This window comes from Dendronephthya gigantea, unplaced genomic scaffold (genome assembly GCF_004324835.1).
Source record: "Dendronephthya gigantea isolate DGI-Jeju-01 unplaced genomic scaffold, DenGig_1.0 000001F, whole genome shotgun sequence".
Lineage (NCBI taxonomy): Eukaryota > Metazoa > Cnidaria > Anthozoa > Malacalcyonacea > Nephtheidae > Dendronephthya > Dendronephthya gigantea.
Window position 1 is genome coordinate 4,233,678 of NW_021163011.1, and position 22,013 is coordinate 4,255,690.

At 35.2% G+C, this 22,013-nt stretch overlaps 4 protein-coding genes across 4 annotated transcripts; 3 read left to right on the forward strand and 1 right to left on the reverse strand.

Moving 5' to 3' along the window:
* Nucleotides 1-191: 191 nt before the first annotated feature.
* LOC114530201 (vascular endothelial growth factor A-A-like) lies at nt 192-2,217 on the forward strand. The gene is made up of 4 exons (XM_028551783.1): nt 192-615; nt 925-988; nt 1,396-1,739; nt 1,842-2,217. The coding sequence occupies exons 1-4, from the start codon at nt 538-540 to the stop codon at nt 2,094-2,096; spliced, it is 741 nt and encodes a 246-aa protein (XP_028407584.1). The 5' UTR covers nt 192-537; the 3' UTR covers nt 2,097-2,217.
* Nucleotides 2,218-2,591: 374 nt separating this feature from the next.
* On the forward strand, nt 2,592-11,556 carry LOC114527737 (PDZ domain-containing protein 8-like). The gene is made up of 19 exons (XM_028549436.1): nt 2,592-2,816; nt 3,895-4,165; nt 4,585-4,811; nt 5,191-5,559; nt 5,700-5,926; nt 6,113-6,321; nt 6,806-6,848; nt 6,989-7,166; nt 7,380-7,526; nt 7,867-7,976; nt 8,115-8,262; nt 8,413-8,450; nt 8,514-8,589; nt 9,112-9,206; nt 9,691-9,757; nt 9,828-9,929; nt 10,246-10,308; nt 10,592-10,705; nt 11,103-11,556. Exons 1-19 carry the CDS (start codon nt 2,670-2,672, stop codon nt 11,187-11,189), a joined length of 2,718 nt encoding a protein of 905 aa, XP_028405237.1. The 5' UTR covers nt 2,592-2,669; the 3' UTR covers nt 11,190-11,556.
* Nucleotides 11,557-12,619: 1,063 nt separating this feature from the next.
* LOC114525892 (G2/mitotic-specific cyclin-A-like) lies at nt 12,620-16,305 on the forward strand. The gene is made up of 8 exons (XM_028547356.1): nt 12,620-13,034; nt 13,157-13,418; nt 14,231-14,376; nt 14,494-14,793; nt 14,990-15,130; nt 15,349-15,462; nt 15,696-15,829; nt 15,976-16,305. Exons 1-8 carry the CDS (start codon nt 12,849-12,851, stop codon nt 16,025-16,027), a joined length of 1,335 nt encoding a protein of 444 aa, XP_028403157.1. The 5' UTR covers nt 12,620-12,848; the 3' UTR covers nt 16,028-16,305.
* An 892-nt stretch (nt 16,306-17,197) lies between these two features.
* Nucleotides 17,198-18,670, reverse strand: LOC114530866 (cytochrome P450 2E1-like). The gene is made up of 2 exons (XM_028552460.1): nt 18,296-18,670; nt 17,198-17,986 (listed from the first exon to the last, which is right to left on the reverse strand). The coding sequence occupies exons 1-2, from the start codon at nt 18,668-18,670 to the stop codon at nt 17,198-17,200; spliced, it is 1,164 nt and encodes a 387-aa protein (XP_028408261.1).
* Between the last annotated feature and the right edge of the window lie 3,343 nt (nt 18,671-22,013).

The window sequence follows — 22,013 nt, forward strand, 5'->3', positions numbered from 1 at the left end:
TATTCGAAAATAATCGAAATAATATAGATTTTTGAAGAGTTATGCTTTAAAGTTTTTACACTGATGTATAGGTTAATCCTTTTTTTGGGTGTCATGTGTGTAGGTTAAAAGCGGCACTTCTTGTGCTCTAAACGCATTAAAAGCAACAGATAATGTATAGTTATGTAGCATTTCAGCTTACTATCGATTGTTTTTATTGCATTCGGCGCATGAAATGTGCGATGTTTGACCTAGGTCTTAATAATTGGGGTTACTGATTTGTAAACATTCAATCATCTTGTCACGCCCATATTCGGTTATCGAATAGCTTATTACATTTATCTATTTTGCATGTGAAAAACGAAAGGTGAGAGGCAAATGAGATAACTATTTGTTCGTGCAAACGGTAAATATATAGGTATAAAATTATACATTGAAAAAAAACCGCTGCATCAACAAGGGGGGCAATAAATTCAGGGAGCGAATCTAATTTTTCATTCAACGAATTTGGCATCACATTGATCAAACAGTGTATTCGGTGTAAAATTAACCAAATCCATGATGAAACTTACTCTCGGCTTTCTTGTTCTTCTTGCAGATTTTGCTGTTTGTTTGAGGTCTAGAATACCGTTCAAGGTTTGTAGGCACTGTAATGGCGGTTATGAATATACGTTATTTTCGATTTAAACTATATGGTTTGTTAAAACCAATTCAATTTTCGTATGATGAATATTAGCTATATGATCACTTGAGCTTGATGGCTGATGATATCTGCGTGCAGGACAGCGTACTACAATAATTCAAGTAGAGTTTTTTCTACTCATAAAGTTTTCGGGCCTATAAATTAAGTTAGAAAAATTTTTTACACGAGCTTTAACTTGATAATATTAATTCATTTCCCCAGTTTTTTCTATTTTTTGTATATGTGTACATCCGTTTCTTTAGTTGGAGCCTGAGGCTTTGTTGAAACGCGGGGCTATATTGAAGCGCCAAACATCATCTACTGACCGTGAGTGTCTTTTTATGAAGATAGTCGACAATGAAGTTTTATAATAATCACGATTGTTGTAGTTTATGGTAGGCCATGATACAACTTTGCGTTATCACGTGGACAAATGCAGCCAATGCGCATAATAAGGCTCGTGATCATGTCGCCCCTATATATACCCTAATTATACAATGTATATAAAAAATATTCATGAACATTCGCTTTAGTCGCTTTCTATTCGATCACAAAAGATCGACTCTACATGATATCGTGAATATATAGCCAGTTGTTTCATTTTCAGTTTATAACTTTATACGTCCTACATGTTAGTGTATAGCTCGTCGAGGCGTTATGCCTACTACGGATCATTTTAACTTTTCTGCTATTAATATCTAATCGTTAATTGCTAAATTATATTGTTATTTCAGCAATACGGGTATTACCACAGTCATTTTGCCGACCAACACCAATACCTATAAAGGTCCCCTGTGATCCTTTACACGCATTTCCTACACATGTTACACTAATGCGTTGCATGGGTGGCACGTTCGGTTTCGCAATGGAATGCGTAGCTGCGGTTGAAGAAAAATTTATCTTGAATGCAACTCATGTGTACAGCAGGATGCCGATACTTTGTCGTATGACCAACCATACAAATTGTGTAGCAAAGTGCAAACCGAATACTTGCAATATCGCTACCCAATATCTTGACCCATATTCATGCCAGTGCTATTGCCGCCACCACCCTGATGTTTGCCTGCAGCAGGGACAGGTACAGTAAAAAAGCGAATATTTCATCAGCTTTCTGATTTTAAAATCCTTTTCTCATGAGCATTCAACGCAAAATTCAGGTAATGCATGATTTATCATTTAGGTTTTGGACCCAAAGAGCTGTAAATGTGTGTGCAAAAGCCTCCCGATAGCGTGTGTTGGCGAGGAGGCTATTAAAGTATGGAGCGACAAGAGTTGCCAATGTGAATGTCGTGATCAGATTAAGAGAAAGTGCCTTTCAGACAACAAAAAGGTCCCTAGGCCCGATACATGCGTATGTGTATGTCCGTTGAAAAATTGCCCGAAAGGACAAGTGGTTGACCAAACAGACTGCAAATGCGCTTCTCCTTCCATTTAAACTCCGTATCAACCGTAATTCCTACAATATAAGCAAAGTTATTTTATTCGCTCTGTAAAAATTGATTATTATTGATTAATAATGTACGGTCGTTCCAAAAAGTAAATGAATTAAAGACTTACAAACCAACTATGGTGTATCGTTTTCTTGTTGTAACCTTTTGATCCAAGATGCATGCAGTCAGTAAGTTTACGTGATATGGAAGGTTTTGAAAATCATTTGATGGAAACATCCCAAACCCAACCCATATTAAAATTGAAATTTAATGCTTTACGAATTCTTGCATTAAGGTTTTTTTCTAAGAAAAATTAACCTCGTTCCAATGCTTTTAAAATCGTGTCGACTGTTTCGCGCAAAAATTTAGTAAGATTTATTCCAAATTCAGGATAATTTAGACAGTTTTAGCTCCCCAAGCACCCCCACGCGCTCAGTGCTTTATCTATATAGCTCAGTGAAAATACTTCAAAGAGCCCGGAAAAGAGGCTGCAGCTGTTCAGCATAACCATACACACAGATGTCAGATACTCATGACTGATTTTAGACCGGATTTTAAAAAAATACATTTGCGATGCAATGTTGTTTGCTGTTTTAACGTCTTTTATCTCAGGAATTGTATTTATTCTGTTAGTGGAACTTATTTTGATTTATCAATGGTGGATACGTAAGCCGAAGGAAGATCTTTCACATCAAGTAATCAGATCAAAAGTTAAAAATCCAGAGGTACGTATACTCACTATTTTAATACAGTCATACTCACTACAATTACTCACTACTCAATTTTGATTAATTCAATTATTGAATAAAGAACTTAACTATTATTATCATTTACCGAAATTACCCAAGAGCCCCCTTTTTATTTTTATTTACATGTCAGAAGTGAAATATAGAGATTGTATATAGATTTTTTCTGGGCTTACTTTGTAAGATTAGCACCCTTCATCCGCTAGTCTCAAGCGACTGTGCCGGACATCCAGCAACGCAATGACCTATAATAGCAGTGCAGACATACTTATTCCTTGTAGTTGAATAGGTGATTAGTCAGTTTACCACTTGTCCCATTCTTCCTGTCTTCTATTGTATCAAAATAAGAGGCATCAGAATAATCACACCTGCTTATTTGGCAAGATTAAACTTTGTCATATATTTCCACCAGAATTTTACCATAGCAATATAATATTTAAAACCATGAAGTGTAAAACAGAGCCATATCTGGTGAAATCATGTTAATGTCTTTGTGCTTGATGGCAAACATATATTCAATTTAGTATCATTTGGTCACTTCCTGTAAACCTATAAGCATTAAACATATGATGTTCACTCCAACTCAAATCACTGATTAAAATACTTGATAAATTGTTTTCTAATTATTCAATACCCGCGTGGTCACCTGTAGTCATCTGGCTGCATGAACCCCTAGGAATGTGACTTAGTAGAAAATAATATCTACATATAATCAATAGTCTAATATAAGACAGGCAACATATGGCTTAATTGCATGGTTTGAAATGCAATATAACCATATTTTGTAATTCTTGAACCTAGTTTTGTAGCAGTTTTCTGTGACTTAATGTTTCTAAAATATGTTTCTGGAGGTTTGGAACATTGGGGCTCTATGAAACAGCATGCAGTACATTATATGTATGAATGCATGTAGTTTTGCAAACTTATTGGGTACTAATGATCCTCAAACTTTTGTTAGCAATTTTATTCAGGTATTTGTGGTTTTTTCATTGATTAATGATGGATAGAGGTACTGTATAATTCAACAATTAAGTAATGCCTACTATTCTCTCTCCAGGATCTGCAGAAATTTTTTAAAAAGCTCTCAGAGTTACCAGAAGAGGATATTAGAGAACGATTGAGAACACCAGAGACATGTGTATGTTTAAACGTAATATTTGCCTTTTTATGGAAGGAATGGAGAGACTCACTCGAAATGAAACGAATTTTTGTAACGAAATTGACAAGAGAATTTAATGATCTTATTGGCTCAAAAGCTGCAAAAGGGATTATTGAGGAAATCAATGTTAAGAGTTATAGCCTTGGAGAATCATTACCAATTATTAAAGGTAAATTTTAGAGAACAACGTTATTATTGACTGACAATTTCTGCATGACAATTATCATACTAGTTAACTTGTCCTTTTAAACTTGTGGTTTATCTGCAACAGAGCACTTAAAACTTCAGCATATTTTGCAATCTGCAGCATTGATCAGTCAAAAGATGAAAATGACACCAGAAATGACATCAAAAATTGCAAAAGTATAGAATGGACAAAAAACAATGATTGCCTTCTGTCATTAGACATTACTTTATTTTTATGAAAATCTGTGTAATACGTCATAGAAAACATTGTTTTTCCGTATTTTTCACTGCTATTTAACTAACTAACTAAACTATTTACAGAAGATTGGGGAGATATGTAATTAGCTACGCAAAGATCCTCTCAGGCTTATATATACTGTACAATACATTTTGAATTTTTAGATGCTGCATTAATAAACATCAAATCTCAAAGTGCCGAGGATGTTCCTGATGAAATTGACATTGCACTCAACATCACATATTCTGGAGGGTTCTACGTCAGTGCCGATTTCGCTCTAGCCTTAAGTAAATCAGTTTATTTATCTATTAAAGTTGTCAAAATATCAGGAAAAGTTAAACTTAGTTTTCGCAGACATCCTACGTCGCGTTGGTCATTCTCATTTTACGAGGTTGGTAAAAATACTGAGGCCGGTTGTACGGGGATTGGATCTACTGGATAGTAATTTTTCAACAACTGTAAAAATGCTAGAAAAGCATTAAAACTACGTTTTTGAAGCAACAAATTATTAAAAAGAACCCCTAATTTAGGAATACTAATGTTTGGCAACGTTATACCAAATATAACGGGCATTTTCAGAACAAATAAAGAAAACTCTATCCGGTGGATAGGGCTATCCAGCTTTCGTGGGATTTACAAATTTTTTGTTAAGTTTTAGTTGCATTCTATGTTTTCTTTATACGTTTAACTAAGGTATTTTAATATGTCAACCAAAAAGTTTCATAAACTAAATCTGATATTATTATTAAGTTGTATTTTATGTTATTTAGGAACCTGAACCGACGATCGAGCTTGATGTTGAGTCTCGACTTGATGGCAAAAACTTTCAACAACTTAATACACTTATTGTTAGACATTTTAAAAAAGTAATTCGTAAAAAGTATATTCTACCCAATTATATCATTCTTTATAAGCCATTTCTTCGAGCAAAAATCCCTCAAGATGAACAAAACGGACTATACGTTCATAACTCGCAAGTGACTGTTGGCTCAGTGGCAGTACAAGTCATTGGTTGTAGTCGACTCCCGTTGAAAAAGAAAAACATCGGTAACAGCTGGGTATTCTGTAGTCTGACTGTCGATTCAATACCTTTTGCAGAACGAAGGAATGACGATCCTTCGCTATGGCCCATCACTGAGGTTAGGGGCTTAATTGAGTTGAGAATTTGTCTGTAGGGTTATATAGTTAATTTCTAGCTTTAAAACATCCTCTTTGCAAGGTTGTCGGATATTTCACTACCGTGGGGGGCCATATAACGTGTGTTTTTTTGTTTTCCCAGTGTGAAGTAGTTCGAAGTAATGAGCGAAAAATCGGCCTGACATTTCGCGAAGTGTCTTGTAATGATGGCGATAACAACCAGAAGAAAATTGTAATCGACAGTATTGATCAAGAGACTCCAGTTGGTTATAGTTCCCTAAAGGAAGGTGATATTATATTAGAAATCAATGGAATGCCTGTTGGGGATGCTAAACAAGTTTCAAAGCTTATTCGAGGATCGGGTAGAAGGTACAATATCATAAAATTTGTAATTATTCATAAACGTCGTTTTAGGGTTAAAGGTGGGAAGTCTGGTCTCTAGTCTAGAAAAAAATCACCACAATAAGTTATTTCATAAATTACCGTCGCAATATTATGTTATGGCACTAAAGTTCCATTTAATTGCGATATTCCTGATTGTTTTTCATTATGTAGGCTTTCTATTATGGTGAAACGGCCACCATCGTACATGCCAATCACGAAGACTCGAGAACTTTCACGAAACATTGATGTGGGCACAGCCTCGTTAACTGAAGAAAATGCTTCTTCTGAGATTGACGACGCTGATGCGTTCCAAGATGAATTGATCAACATTGTGATGCCGTTAATTCAGAATGGTCCAGATGACAATAATTCTTTCAACGGTTGGTATTATACGTAAATTAACTTGTAGGTTCACCGCGTAATTATTTAATACTGCAAAGCTTTCGGTCCGCGTTAACCCGGGCCTTCATCAGTGCAATAATGATGAATTATATTATTAATTTCATACTGTTCAAGGCCTGGGTTAACGGACCGAGAGCTTTGCAGTATTAGCTAAATACTTACGTGGTGTACCATACAAGCTGATTCACTTATTTGGTGTCATCATGCAAACTTACAAGAATATTATGGTTGGTATTATGTTCATTTCCAGAATTCGTACCTAGGCTTTTTATCTCAAATACACTTCTGTTAGCAAATTACATTCTATTATACCGTTATAAGCATGAATGCAACTTTAAATCATTAGTGCATCCCTTTTTTATAAGACATAAAACGTTCTAGGATCAGTGTAGCTAGAATCGTTGAAAATTTTCCCGCCTTCTGTAGATTTTCTAACACTTTGCTGTATCTCATAATTTTTAGGTAAAGGGGATGATACCTTATCAACTGCGAGCCTATTATTAAGGTTTGTATATGAAATGGTAAAGAGTGCACCACTTCATGCAACTTGTTAAGATTAATCCATGCAACACGTTTCTGATTTGGCCATGCATATGCATCAAGCTAGCTCAATTATACATGTCAACATTGTTGTTTTGAAATTAGTAAAAATGAACATGAAAAAAAATCTGGAAGGTCCAACGCAGAAGTTAGCCAATCAAATGCTTTTATACTTGAGAAGACTCAACAAAAAAATGGGGATAGTGAGGAAACATTTGGTGATGATTATGAGAAAGCATCAAATCATTCTGGGAAAAAAACTAAAACTGTCAGGTCGTGCAAGGTAAGTAACTTTTATAGCACAGTATGATCCTACATGAAAGGGATGTTATTTTAGACAAATTTTTATTTGTCAAACCAATACATTTATTGTTTTACAAACTTTTCTGTATGACCTGATTTTTTTAATTTCAATTGCACCCCTATATGCGTTTAAACACCTATCATAAACAATCGTTTAACTAATTATCACTGAGGTATGCGCATCATTTTACAGAATCCGCAGTGGAATGAAACATTTGAACTTCGAGTTGAAGAAGAACACAAATATATAAATCTTCTTGTCTGGTACCGTATTCGAATTGAGTCTGCCAAAGAAGACGACAACACAGAACAGCAGACAAAAGACATACTTTTGGGATATGTGAGTCATGCGCAATGTTTAGCATAACTATAAATGACGTTTTGCAAACGTCGGAATCGTATCGTATTTAAGTGCTGAGGGGATGTAAATGAGGATGGTAAAACACCAGATCAATAGAGAATGTAAGAGTGGATGAGAGTTGCGAGTGTGAGGGTAGTAAGGGTTAATGAGAATTTAACCATATCATGAATTTAACCCTATCTACATATGGGTTGTACTATTTTGATCGCTCTTATCAACTTTGAAACGATTCCAAATTAGTATTTTCTTGTTTGAATTGAAAGTCAATGAATATTGCCAGCAGTTTTTCACATGTAGTTTCCCGTTATATTTAAAACAGGTTACTATCCCATTGACAGATATTGCTGTTCATTGTCTGGAAACTGGAGATCGATATCACCAACAGGAATATGTACTGGTATCAACAGCGTATGACAAGGTTTTAGCAAGGTTCGAAATGTTATATACTATGCATAAGATCCGTGTATCTCGTCTAAATTCATCCTTTATAATAGGGAAAACATCCCTAAACGGACCTCTATTCCGGTATTTTTGTTATGTTAGTAACGTGTATTTCTTTTTTGTTAGTCTTTCACACCTCAGTGGTCATCCTGGTCTGAACAGAGTTGCTTGCGGGGGTGATATCACATTGGCTTTCACGTACAAACCCTCATTTGGTAATGACGAAGAATCATCAGTCAAAACTAAAGTTCTTACATCAGAAAAGATTGATAAGGTATAAAATTTCATATATATGCCCAGATATATGATTCATTTACTTCACGGGTTGAACTTGGCAACTTTCCATATAGGTACAACAAAACTCGGTATTATGCAATCTTATAGCAAACATTTACATTGTTCTTTCCTTTGATTTCTTTTTTAGGAATTGTCAGGGTCCTCTGATCACCTAGAAATTTTAAAGTGAGTCAGATTTTATATACATTGTATTCTATAACAATCATTCACATTAATAATTTTTTATAGTCTTGAAGTAACAAAACACAATTTCGGAGATACCCAGTTTTATTATCCAACCAAGTGCGACTTCTGCACTAAAAAGGTATGCGGAACAATCATATTGAGTAAATTATATAACTGCATGAGTTACCCGGGAAGAAAGTTCTCCAGCTGCTTTCATACTGTAGGCCTAAAATGAATTAAAATAGAAAAGTTCAAGAGCAATAATATTAAATAATTTCGAGGAAGGTCTTTTCGAGGAATAATTTCGAGGTAGTTTTTTCCGTGAAGGATTGTGTGATCCAAACACGGACGATGTCGGATGAATGGATGTCGGATGAAGCATCATGAAGGGTTGTCGGATTGGATGTTGGATTGAGGAATGTCGGACAAATTGATGCCTGCATGATTGGGGAATATCGGATTGACGGATGTCGAATTTTCTCGAAACCGTGTATAATATCCTATATATCCAGCACGTCTATTAACCAATGAGATTGGGTGTTGTTAATATACCTAAAATAATATAATTATAATAAAGTACTAGGTTACTAAAGTTTATATGATTACCCTTGATGATTGTAATTATTCTTTTATTGCTTATTCACTTATCATTTGCTGTTAGATCTGGACAAAATCTGCATATCAGTGTTGTATATGCGGTATGCCGTGTCATAAAAAATGTTTGCAACGAGCGAAAACGTACACAAGGTGTTACAGGTATATATTTTTCTATTAGGACTTTGATGTTTCAATAGATATGCAAACGTTTTTAGACGATTTTCTAATTTTTAAGGTCACTATTCGTTAATTATATAGCTCTACAACAAAACCAAACATTTTTATGGGCTGGAGGATTCAAACAATGAAACAAAATTAATATGATATTAGCGTCAGCATAAAGTTGAATTTACTGTCGGATATTTTCTGTATATTTCGGGAAATTGCTCATTCCCCCCCCTCTAATTAAAATTAGACTTTCTACTATACACCTATGTTTGTAATGCAGTCAACAATTTTACTCGGCGTACTTGTGTACGGCATATATTCTTGTTTTCGAGGAAGATATTCTTGCATGTTTCAAAACCTGTCCGAAAGCTGATACCAGAGAGCTTTTGATTTACTGTTAGTTGGAGATTTTCCTTTTGTTGTCTGTCCTAATCGTCCAGGCAGTTTATTTGTTTGTTTTCATTTTCCGGTGAAGAAACAGTCAGCATTCAGAGTCTGCAAGCAAGCAAGATGAAACCGATTCTAATTTGGACAAAACTCAGGTGCAATTTAGGCATTAGCTTACTTAGGGTTTATTTTTGTTTTGTTATTGATACACTTTTTTATCTTAAGCTTGATGTAAAAACGTTGAAGGATCACGGAACTCGTCCATCAGAAATAAGTCAATTAACCTCAATGAAGGACGCTAGTTCGACTGCCAAAAAGATAGAAATGGTGCAAGTTTATATTATTGTAATACAAAACGAAATAAGAGTAAAGATACTCTGTTCGTATAGAAGAAAGTAAAATGAATAATTTCAGATCATGTTTCCCAGAAAAATTTCAGATCATGTACTGTATGCATGTGCTAGAAAGCTTTTTTTTGAGCTGAAGTCACCATCAGTCAACAAACTTTTTCCTTAATTCTTCGTTATAAGTTTTACTACTTATTTGTTTTTAATTTTAATCCAGTAGTTGATGTATCTGTTATATGTTTATAGATATAATCTTTTAAATACCACAACGCATGATTCACCATAAATGATTTCAGATCGGTAAAGAGCTGTACTCGGAACTTCCTGCGAAAACTAGAAAAATGAAATTTGACGAAATGGTATGTGAGTCACAATTTTATTTCCCCAACAAAACAAGCTGACGCATGCATAATTTTACGTTTAGTAATTTGCATCTATACTAATGCAAACTAGCTATAGTGCACCTAACGGCAAAATTGCATAAGATCCATCATTGACTTATTTCGCAGTTACTATAGTTTTGCAAAGCCAATTCGCGCGCTTGACACCTTTGTGAGAAAGATCCATACTGTATACGGATGATTGGAATCATTGGATGATTTTTGTTTCGGGCAAGTGCACTTAACGATTGTTTAAATTTAGATCAACAGTCTTCAAAAAGAGATTGATGAAGAAAACGAGACGAGGATAAAACTCTATGCAATGAAGAAACTATCTAAACCTCCATATCCCCATTCAAGGATTGACCAACAAATTGTGAGTATATCTTGAAATAGACAGGTGCATGTCAGGTAATCCGTTACTAGTTTCATGAATGCTATATTAAAAACAGCACCATGCATAAATGCATTAACATCAATCTGCATAATTTCCAAGATAATTAAATGATTAAACAGTTATTGAGTGATACCACAGAGGTGTATAAAAACAAATCCAGTGATGGTAGCACACCACAAAAAAACTGTCGTTTTTAGTTGAGAACTAGCAATGATTGCCGGCGTTCTTGCTTGTATGCAGTCCAACTCGTTTTTCTGTTTTCAGGCGATATTGTAAATAGGAAATTGACCAACAAAGATCCATTCAACAAAGATGCATTTAGTACTATCTAATGTGCACGGCTTAAATCATGTTTCATTTCTTTTCCTATTTTTAGACTAAATCTGAACAGAAGAGTGAATCTTTGAAATTCCTAATGCTCCAGTATTGTTCCGGATTAGAGAGCTGTGAGACGGACATATAGTCATACTTGTTTTTGACGATTTTGTAAATAGAAAACCCTTATAATTACATACATACCCATCACAAAGACCAAACTAGATAATTTTAGGTCTGGTTTCTATTAAGTCTACACTAAAATTATTCTCAGAAATAAAGTAAAATAATTATTCAAGTTCCATTGTTTAATTCTTGTTGAATTGAGCGAAGCAATCGTTTCTGCCTGCGAATCCTTGGATCAAGGAATAATGCAAAAGCCTTTTGATGCCATGAACTCTAGAGCACATATAGGCGCATTCAGGCTCAAGGACACGTTTTTCCTGATGAGTAAAATTAGTTAATCTTTATGTACATGTAAAAGATGGGTATTAATTTAGCAAGAATAAAAACAATCAACCAATAAATCTAATTTGATGTGTTGATTTATGCTAATTTTTTATATTGCCAAAATGGATAGTTCAACTTTAAATTTCGATTGGGCCAACAATAGATCACAGAAAATTAAATGTAACATACCAAAATCTAAGTTAGCTCTTTCTACATTTAATGGGGTTTATTTTAGCACTACAGCTTTTATAATATTTACGTTGTATGATTTCAAACATGTAACGTTTTTTTTTTGGGACACCCGGTAGAATGTCTTTATATATACAGCTGTCTGATAGACTGATACTGTTTTGGAGAAAAAGAAATAGAAGAATCCAAATCTAACACATGCACAGGCGTAATATATTAATACGTCATATATTAATATGTCATGCTACTCTCTAAAAATGAAAGGGCGGTTTGCTAGATGCGGAGTTGCAAAAAAGCTGTGGATACGCGGGTACCACCCGGAGGAATGTTTGCTTTGAATGAGGTTTGTGAGGAAGGTTCAAAGTTGAACACTCTAATTGATCACATGTATGTTTACCGAAAAACCAAATATTTCTTTATGCTGTTTGCTACTTGACTCAATGACGTAACGTCATTTTGAGGAAGGTTTTCAAAACTTGAAATCCTACCGGAGGAAGGTTGAACTCTTTTTGCAACTCTGGCTAGATGGAAAATAGTGCTAACCCGTTTTTTCTCAGTTGACCTCTATATAAAACGAAACCTCTATAGTCAAACGAAATTTTGTCGTCGACTGATGTCCACTTTTGCCTCCAAACCATTCGTGAGTATTATTTGATGTACTACATTTTTTTACAATCGCAGTTTGTATTTCTAAATTAACCAAATTTTTGTCGCGATGCCCAGTTTTTGTCGCGGTGCTCTGCGGCCTCTGCCTGGAATGGTCACTGGATTACTTTTCCATTGTTAGATCAGTGACCGGATGTGTCGCACCCACTGAGCTATATAATAATTATTATATATAGCTCAGTGGACGCACATCAGTACGATCTTCTCTGATTGGTTAGTTGAAACAAGCGGGCAACTTAAAAATCCAAGCGTGTGCAAACCTTCGAAATTCGATCGTTGTCTTCTTCGTTAGAGGTTGTGTCAAAGTCTTTGCTGAAATAACGTGTGTAGAAGTGCTTTACTTCGATACAGACTTTGTGAATTTCGAGTAAGCAGTCTTGGCCGTTCGGGAAAGACGTTTAACAGGTCTATCGAACCAGTTTTCGCTGTGAAAGATCGTTCACCTACGTACGAAGTCAATATACGATTCTATCGAAATTCGAAAAGAATAAAAAAAGTATAAATGGCTTCCACAGGACTCCGCGTATCCAACAACGCCTTGAATCAAAACGAAAGAAGCAAGCTGTCGAAGAGAGTTCAAGACGAGAATGCAGAAAGCAAGAAAAACGAAGCCTTACCGGCAAAACGCGCAGCGTTGAGTACCTTGTCGTCAAACAACATTAGAATTCAGCCGTTCAGAGCTGCGAAGGTACACACCACACTGCACAAAAAAACTGAATAACTGATTGTATGTCGAAGCATACTAAAGAATTAGTTTCAGGAGTAGTTAAAATTGGTTAAGATTTGCAATTCTGTTGTACTTTTTTATAGGCACAAGCGCCGACAGCGTCCTTTCGGAATTCAAGCGACAATGTTTTTGCCAAAGTTGCCAACTCTGGTTTCAACGTTCCTTCACAGGGCTTCTCAATATACGTCGATAAAGATTCAAACAAGCCAACGTCTTTAGCTGGAAAAAGAAATTCCTCTTCTGTGAGAACGGAAACCCTCGAACTTGATTCTGTGGTCACAGCGCTGTCAAGACAACCTTTGGCTGAAGTATTTCCACCACCAAGCCTTCATCCTAAAATTGATGGTATGCCTCCCGATATTTAAACAAACTTATATTAATTAATTTGTTAGTGGTTGTTCACTTCTGAAAAGCAATATTTTAGCAAGTCTCCTGTATATGTGTTTTTATGGGCCAAGTAAGATGAATATAAACTCCAGACATGCTTTGCTTGTGGGAATGGGGAATTTATAAAAAATTTGTTACAGCAAATGCTTTTAGACAGAAAATCAGAAACATCTTGCATGAAAAATTTGGCATGTGTAAAACATGATCACCATCAGATGTTTTAAAACTGTTAACATCGAAAAGTCCTGTATGAAAACTGGGTTAAAAAAAATTTTGCAGGTAAGGCAAATAATCTTTCCTTAATACAATTTTGGTTTAAACCAAAAATTATGCCCCACTTTAAAACATTTATCTAAACTCTGAACAACTCACATGAGCAATTGGTGAACTTAAAATTAGGCCTTTAAGTGCATGGTCATGGGAATAGAAACTATCATATAAATATTAAAAAACGAACAGAAGTAACAGATTGTTAGCACCAGTGTCATAATCGATCTACATTGCAGTATATAAATCAACTGCACTGCGGCTAATACACTTTCCTCACTAATTTTTTCTGCTAATGTTTGTGGAAAGGGTGAGACCACTGGTATTTATTATTTTTGCTAATGTCTTTGCCACCTCAAACTGTTTCCTTCAAAATTCCCTTGGTATTGTAATAGATGTTGGTTGATTTCCATGCTTAAAATCTCTTTTCTGAAAAGGCTTTTACCTAAAGCTGCTAAAGTTTAATCCCGATAAGTTATATAGAAAAATGCTATGTTTTCTAGACTCGCCAATGTTGCTTGATTCAAGTGATGAAGAAAGTGAAGCAGATGATACACAGCAAATCAAAGATATAGATACAAGTTCAGATGTCATAATTGATGTTCCTGAGTATGCAGCAGAAATTCATCGCTACCTAAAGGAAGCTGAGGTTGTTAACATTTACCATACAATTCGATTGTCTCATTCATCTGTATGTAACATGTGATTACAAATTTGCTTGGTTTAGGCCCTAATCCATTTAGTTAAATTGAAATTTTTGCTTCAGTTAAAATACAGACCCAAATCTGGCTATATGAAAAAACAACCAGACATTAACAACAGCATGAGAGCAATTCTTGTTGATTGGCTTGTTGAAGTGGCAGAAGAATACCGTCTATCTCCAGACACCTTGTACCTTGCTGTGAATTACATTGATCGTTTTCTTTCATCCATGGTTGTACTAAGAAAGAAACTACAGCTTGTTGGAACTGCTTGCATGCTTATAGCATCCAAGTTGGAGGAAATTTATCCACCTGAAGTAGCAGAATTTGTATATATCACTGATGACACATATTCTGACAAGGAGGTATGAATACTATTATACTATAATTGTGCTATAATATAGATATGTTTATAGCTAAATGTATTAATTATGGAGTTATGAAATGTCCATTGAGAAATTAAATGCAAAAATTTACTCTTGTTTAAAGAACACCATTCGTTGCTATTTATAGGTTTAAATTCGATTGTAAAACTAAATTGCACATTATATAATCTTTCAGGTTAGAAAAATGGAGAACTTGGTGCTCAAAGTTCTTGCATTTGACTTGTGTGTCCCAACAATACTGTCATTCTTGGGTCGATATGAGAGGGCAGCTGATGTTCCAGAAGGAATGAAAAGAAAGTTCTGCTTTTTAACAAGGGTATGTAATAGAATTAACAACGAATACAACCCAAAAACGTTGAGAAATGCAATGTAAGCTGAAACCGCGTCTAGATATACTTGTTTAATTATATCCTAAGCATTCCTTGCTATAAGCATGTTTGTAGTCGCCAAACCTAGTTCGAACTAAAATTTTTTTGCATTTGACCAAAGTTTTTGATTTGGTGATTAAAGTACGGTACTCTATTTTCTCTGTAGTATATCTGTGAACTTACACTGCAAGCTGCAGATCCTTATTTAAAATATCATCCTTCGACTATCGCCGCTTCTGCTGTGGTTTTGTCTCTGCATATTCTTGAGCTTCCGTCATGGGTAAGTCTCTCCACTATATACATGTTGCACGTTTTTGTCGTTTAGACTTTAGTTCTACCGGCCTGTCTTCGGACAACTTTTATAAAGATGGCGGATGTCTTATTTTCCATTCTTGAAAGTTTTTAAAAACTAGGAGTCTAAGTTTCTTCTGGCATCTCCACGTCCTTGGTTTTTCCAGCCTGCATGGCGACGATGGTATTATAATTCTCCAAACGCTCTTTTTCCTTACACAGACACCCTCGTTAAAGCACTACACGGGTTTTGAACTGTCAAGCTTGAATGATTGTATCAGTGATTTACACAGAACCTTTTCCATGGCACCGGGCCATCCTCAAAAGGCGATTCGAGAAAAATACGCGGAATCCAGGTGAGCATATGTTGCTTCATAGTGTTGTGCTATCCCTGAATTTTACCCAGTCAAAGAAATATCTTGCATTTTTCGGAAAATCCACGATAAACTTTGTCTGTAAAAAGTTGTCCAAGACTTGACATTCGATTCTTGTTTTTTTGTAGATTTTTGAATGTTGCAAATATTCCTTCACCAAGTACAGTTCCGATAGCGTGAATGGACAATCCTAACTCGTTTACATTTGTCATCTCTCGGCCTGGCGGGCAACTTGGCAAAATTGTACATTTGTAAATATGCTGTACAGATTAGACTGTGGTAGATCTGACCCACATTATTGTGCATATGTAGCTACATATTCTCCCACTGCCAACCCTAAACAGTTTGAGGCGGTTTTATTGGAAGAAAGCACTAAAAATATCGAAATGTTTGGAACCCGATTGAATTAGAGTTAGTTAGATATTGTTAAATTTTACCCCATTTTTCCAAGTTTTTATAATGTGTAATAAATTCAAAGTTTATATACCATAAAATTTGTCTCTGCTTTTAGTAATTCTTGCATGTACACAAAAAATGAATCAATTTACACTGAATTTAAAGTAATAATCAAATAGGGTATACATGTTAACTTATTACTGATGAGAATAGTTTGATGTACTGTATGGCGGGAACGAAAAGTGTTCAGTGACTTCAGCTTCTTGCTTTGGCATGGGCTAATAGGATAGTGGATAGGCTTATCACATTTGAAAGGTTTTTGTTTTAAAAGTCGCATCTGAACACTATAGCTAAATAATCATGGCATCATAAATAAATAAACGGCATCCTGAACCCTTATAATATCCTCAATCATAAGTAATAAGCATGTATGTGTGGATAATGCCTTTCGTTTCCCAACATAAAGAAACAGGAAAACAATCAAAAAAATTTTATTATAGAGTTATGCGACCTCTTCGGTACAGTCTAAGACTATGATGCGGCTTAATCATACATATCACCAGTGTTTGTATTATTTAATTTTACAATTCATTGCCTACTGAGTACTGTAAACGCAGGATTTCGAAAGGGGCATATCGATTTTACAGAGTACACGTATTAAGATAAACAAACTATAAATCGGTTCAGAAATCATACGTACAGCCTTAATGGCCTTATTGCTTTTGTTGCTGCTTGAATGGACCAATGTCAATGACCTATTGAACAGCTTTGTCAACTTTTATTATAATATATATACTGATATACTCAATTTTTTTCCATCTATAAACCCGACGGCTTTGCAAACTACTGTGCGTATTAAAATAAATGAATCAGTGCATTGCTATTACAAATTACACTGCCGTAATTATACAAATTATTCATTAGCCTTTTGCTGTAATTAAATTTCAAATCTCATTAGTGTCTCTTCTTTGCCACAAGCGTGAAGTCTTTAGGACGATGAACTTGTAGACCTGTCGGTAAAACATCCGGTTTCTCTGCTCCTTCAGGCAGTTCGAACTTGTAGTGATGCAATAGCGTTGAGGCAAAAACGAACATCGTGACCTTCGCTAACTGTTGACCAAGACATTCTCTACGACCGAGGCCAAAAGGCATAAAAGCATGTCGCGCTGTCCAACCAACGAACTTTCCTTCTTCGTCAAGAAATCGTTCTGGCTTGAACTCATTAGGTTCAGTCCATTCTCTGATATCATAGTGAATTTGGTTGATATTTAGAAAGAGTATTGTGTTCTTTGGAACATGATAGCCAGCGACGTTTGTGTCACGAATAGCAGTTGTCGCTGTGGCTGGAACAGGACCCGACGTTCGCATAACTTCACATAAAGTAGCCTGTAGGAAGGGCATGTTCTGAGCATCTTGCCAGCATGGGAGTCGATCGTTTTTCACTACGCTATCAATCTCTTTGTGAAGTTTCGCTTGGATTTCTTGACGTAAAACGACGTGGAGGAGGAACCAACATATTGTAGCTGCAGTTGTATCAAACCCACCAGAAGCAAAATCTAACATCAAATTTGGTATGTCTTCTATTGATCCGATGTCTTTTCCAGTCTCTTTGGCAATCTCTTTCTCATAAGCTGCGATGAAGCTGTCTGTCAGATCACGTGTTACACCTGGAGTATACGTCTCACGATGGGCAAAAAATTCTGGTAAAAATAATAGCTTTTTGATCTCTTTAGCTCTCTCTATCTTACGTTTGAAGTTGCTTTGGTATTGAAGGAAAGGTAATAAATGATAAATAAACCTTTCAGTGGTCTGATTCATGATTATCGTTTGCAATTCCTGGAACAGATGATGCATGGTTTGATCGTTGACCGATATTTTTTTAGACGTTAACCATTCCCATATTTGTGGCAATAATGTTAGTGGAATAAGTTTGTTTGGCGAGAATGATTCACATTTTTCAATCTCTTGCAAGGCGAGTTGAACAGCATGCCTGGCTCGATCTTCTGCCTGTTCTATGCCGTCTCCAAATAAGTGCACTGACGACCTAAATACCTTCTTGCGGAATAAATATCCTGGCGAATAGTCTGAAAAGCCAACGTCTTTTTCAAATATCAACTCTAAAGGGTAGCTTGATTCAGAAGATCTGCCCGCGAAGTCGTTTCTTGCGGAAAGTCTCGCCTGTCTTGCTAGCGACGCGGTATTTATTACAACAAACGTTCCATTCGGCAAAAATGCCGTAAAGATATCTCCATATTCATTAGACAAATTTTCGAAAAGAAATTGTTGATTGGACATAACCTGAGGTATATTGCCAATCCACGGGAGAGGAAAGGGACCAGGTGGCATTCCTCGCTTCTTTATCCAGGTATTACTAATGTACCATACAACCCAAATAAGGAATGCGGACACTGCAACTTCTATAAACATGATACTGGCGTTGGTTCTGATCTAGAAATTTAAGATAGAAAGTTGAGTTGTGAAGGGTGAATGTTCTATCTGCAAAAGTCAAACTATGGGCGTTATACATCCTGTGTGGTAACTGCAAAGAAATCTTCATTTCCCGAGAGAAAAAAGACATTTCCCGATTTCCGTACACATAAGATATGATAATATTCGTTGAATACTGCAGAGACGAAAATTCATAATGTGCTGTCTCAAATAATAAGAATTATCATTCACTTTATAGTATTCTCAATTTTTGATTGGTTAATTTACCTGCAGTTAACTGCGTGCAAATAATACTCAGCTGCAAATAATACTCTGAGCATGCGCATTAATGTCAATTATGTCATGCGCATTAATGTCAATCCTCTGCCTTCGGCATCGGCAAATAATTGATCTGCTCGCCACCGACAAATCACGATATTTTGCTCGACTTCGTCCAATAATTGATAATTAACTCGTGTTTTATATGGGAAACGACATGTTATTATAATGTTCGTTTAGCATTAGACTATCAACTAATGAATGAACTCGTAAGTCACGTTACTCACATAATAATCCGGGTTGCATCCATTCGATACAAGGAATAGAATTACAGGTAAAAGACTAATGATCTTAATCAGAGACTCAAATGCATGTACTGTTGAGAAAAAGTGACTGAGAAAAAAGAGGAAAATGTAAGTATGCACCTGAAAGAGCCACTCTGGGGAAGCATTTGATCAGTTAGGGCCTGCGTTTTCACCTACGAATTTTCCTGAGATTTTTGGTGCGATTTTCTTCTTCTGATAGATGTGAACGAGTGAATTAATTACGGATGTTCTAATTAGCGATTAAAAGAATGATTTCAAAATAGAGTACTTTTGGAGACACATGATTGATTTTTTTGGGACACATAATTGACCCTTCAATGTATGAACTACAATATTTATGTTATATAATATATACATATTTATTCAATGTATGAACTACATATTGTTTGAACTAACATGTGAGTTTTAATGCATGAATTGTACAAGTTTGTATTGAAAAAACATTGAAAAATTTTATTAATAACGTTGCTTATCTACATCATACATGCACTTACATTAAAATGTTAATTATCTGTTAAAAGTGTAAATAAAGGTTTTTTAACTTCGAAATGCTTAGGGAAAGGTTGTTCAGGTGTTTATTACCCATTTAAGCGCATTTGTAAGTTAACCAGTTGAGTTGTTGAAAACCTGCATGGTGTTGCGTACCCATGCAGGAATGCGCACTAAGGCTTGGTTACTGTTTTGACACATAATGCATGTATAGTAAAACAGGTATAAACCTAAAATTACTAGAGACTGAATATCACCTAACAGACATGCGGGCTCAGCCTCGTACCCGGGTGCTTTAATAGAAAAATATATAACCTTCCATTCAGTGCATTCAGTCAGCTGAAATAAACCATTCCAAGCACCCCCGCGCGCTCGCCTTTTTTCAGCTGACCTCTTTATAATAACTGAATGCAACATTATATATTTTATTATGAAAGCGCCCGGGTACGAGGCTGATGCAGGCTTTCCACTGCTGCTGAATGACATGTTTTTCGATAAATGAAACTGCCACAGACGACGACTATTTGTGACGACTATTTTTGAATTGTGACAGAAAAATATATCACGAGTAACTTTATCACGCATACCGCACTTGAGAGGTAGAGGGGAAAGATTATTTATTGTTTAAAGCTCTTCCTTTTTTGGCTGGGAGCTGCACTAATAAAGCCGGATTATTAAATTGCCTAGCTCTCAAGCGCGGAATTCATGATAAAGTTAATCGAGATAGATTTTTGTTTCTTTGCAAATGTCGATTGACTGGCATCTAAACATATCGATATTCAATGTTCATACATGCACTTTTTAACATATTTTTCAACAGCATTGGCACCAAGCCAAGGGAGTAAACAAAGTAGCTACAAAGTCAAAAATTACAAAACAGTGCTGCACGAATCAGTTATCGAACTACGCAATTAAAAGCGCAAAAACATATATATATATATATATATATATATATATTTATATATATATATATATATATATATATATATATATATATATATTATATATATATATATATACACCCGTTTGCAAAAACGTTGGCCGCAGATAGATAGATAGATAGATACTCGAAATCTAATTAGAATTGCATATGTTGTGTAATATTATAGAAATCCCATGCAAATGTAATCATATGCAATTCTAATTAGACTTCGAGTATCTATCTATCTATCTATCTGCGGCCAACGTTTTTGCAAATGGGTGTATATATATATATATATATATTTATATAAAGCTTCAAATCATTGAAATCAAAAAGTAAAACATCATTTGAAAAGAAAAAAATATATATTACGTTTCGGGGCACAGTAAATATACCATAGCCCTAACATTTGCATTTTACAGCAATTAATCATCCTTTGACATAAACTAATACTCCTCCCTTAAATTTAAACCCCTTGGAATATAAGTATTCAATTTCTCAATCCAAAAACTTTCCCTTTCAGTTGGTTTATTAACATCAGTGACGTCAATAATTTGCACTAAAAAGTCATTAAACCCTGAATGCCCTGCTTCAAAAAAATGTTCATACAAATGCTGTCCACAAATACCCCTTTGTCCTTTAGCAAAACTATTGATCGAACTCTTATGGTTATTAAACCTTAACCTAAATGACGTAACTGTGTTGCCCACGTATTGTTTACTACAAGTTTTACCAGATAAATCACTCCCTTTGAATTGCAGTCAAAGAGGTGGTTAATATAGAACTTACGCCGCCGAACCGTACTATAAAATACTTCGCCTTTCACAATAGAATCACAAACTTTACACTTTTTACTACCACATTTAACCATCCCCTTAACTGAACATTCAACTTTTTGCAATTTAGCCCTAACCAGATGATCTCTAAGGCTTTTGGATCTTCGAAAACATACCATAGGCTGTTCAGGCATAACGCTCAAAAACTGCCCAGACAAACCTACAATATTTTGCAATTCCCTAAATATATATATATATATATATATATATATATATATATATATATATATATATTTATATATATATATATTTATCAATGAATGTTCTCCGGATTTAAAATTGTTTTTTATTGAGCTTTCGACTCGGTACTTCGAGTCTTCTTCAGAATATCTAAATTATTTACATGTGTATAGCTTTATATACAGGGTGTATCAAAAAAAAGGAGACCTTTAGAAATCAAGCTATTGTTAAAATTTGAATGCTTTTTCAATTGCATTTGCACATATGCTAAACCGTAGTGCGTGAAATATTGATGGCATGCATGCATACAT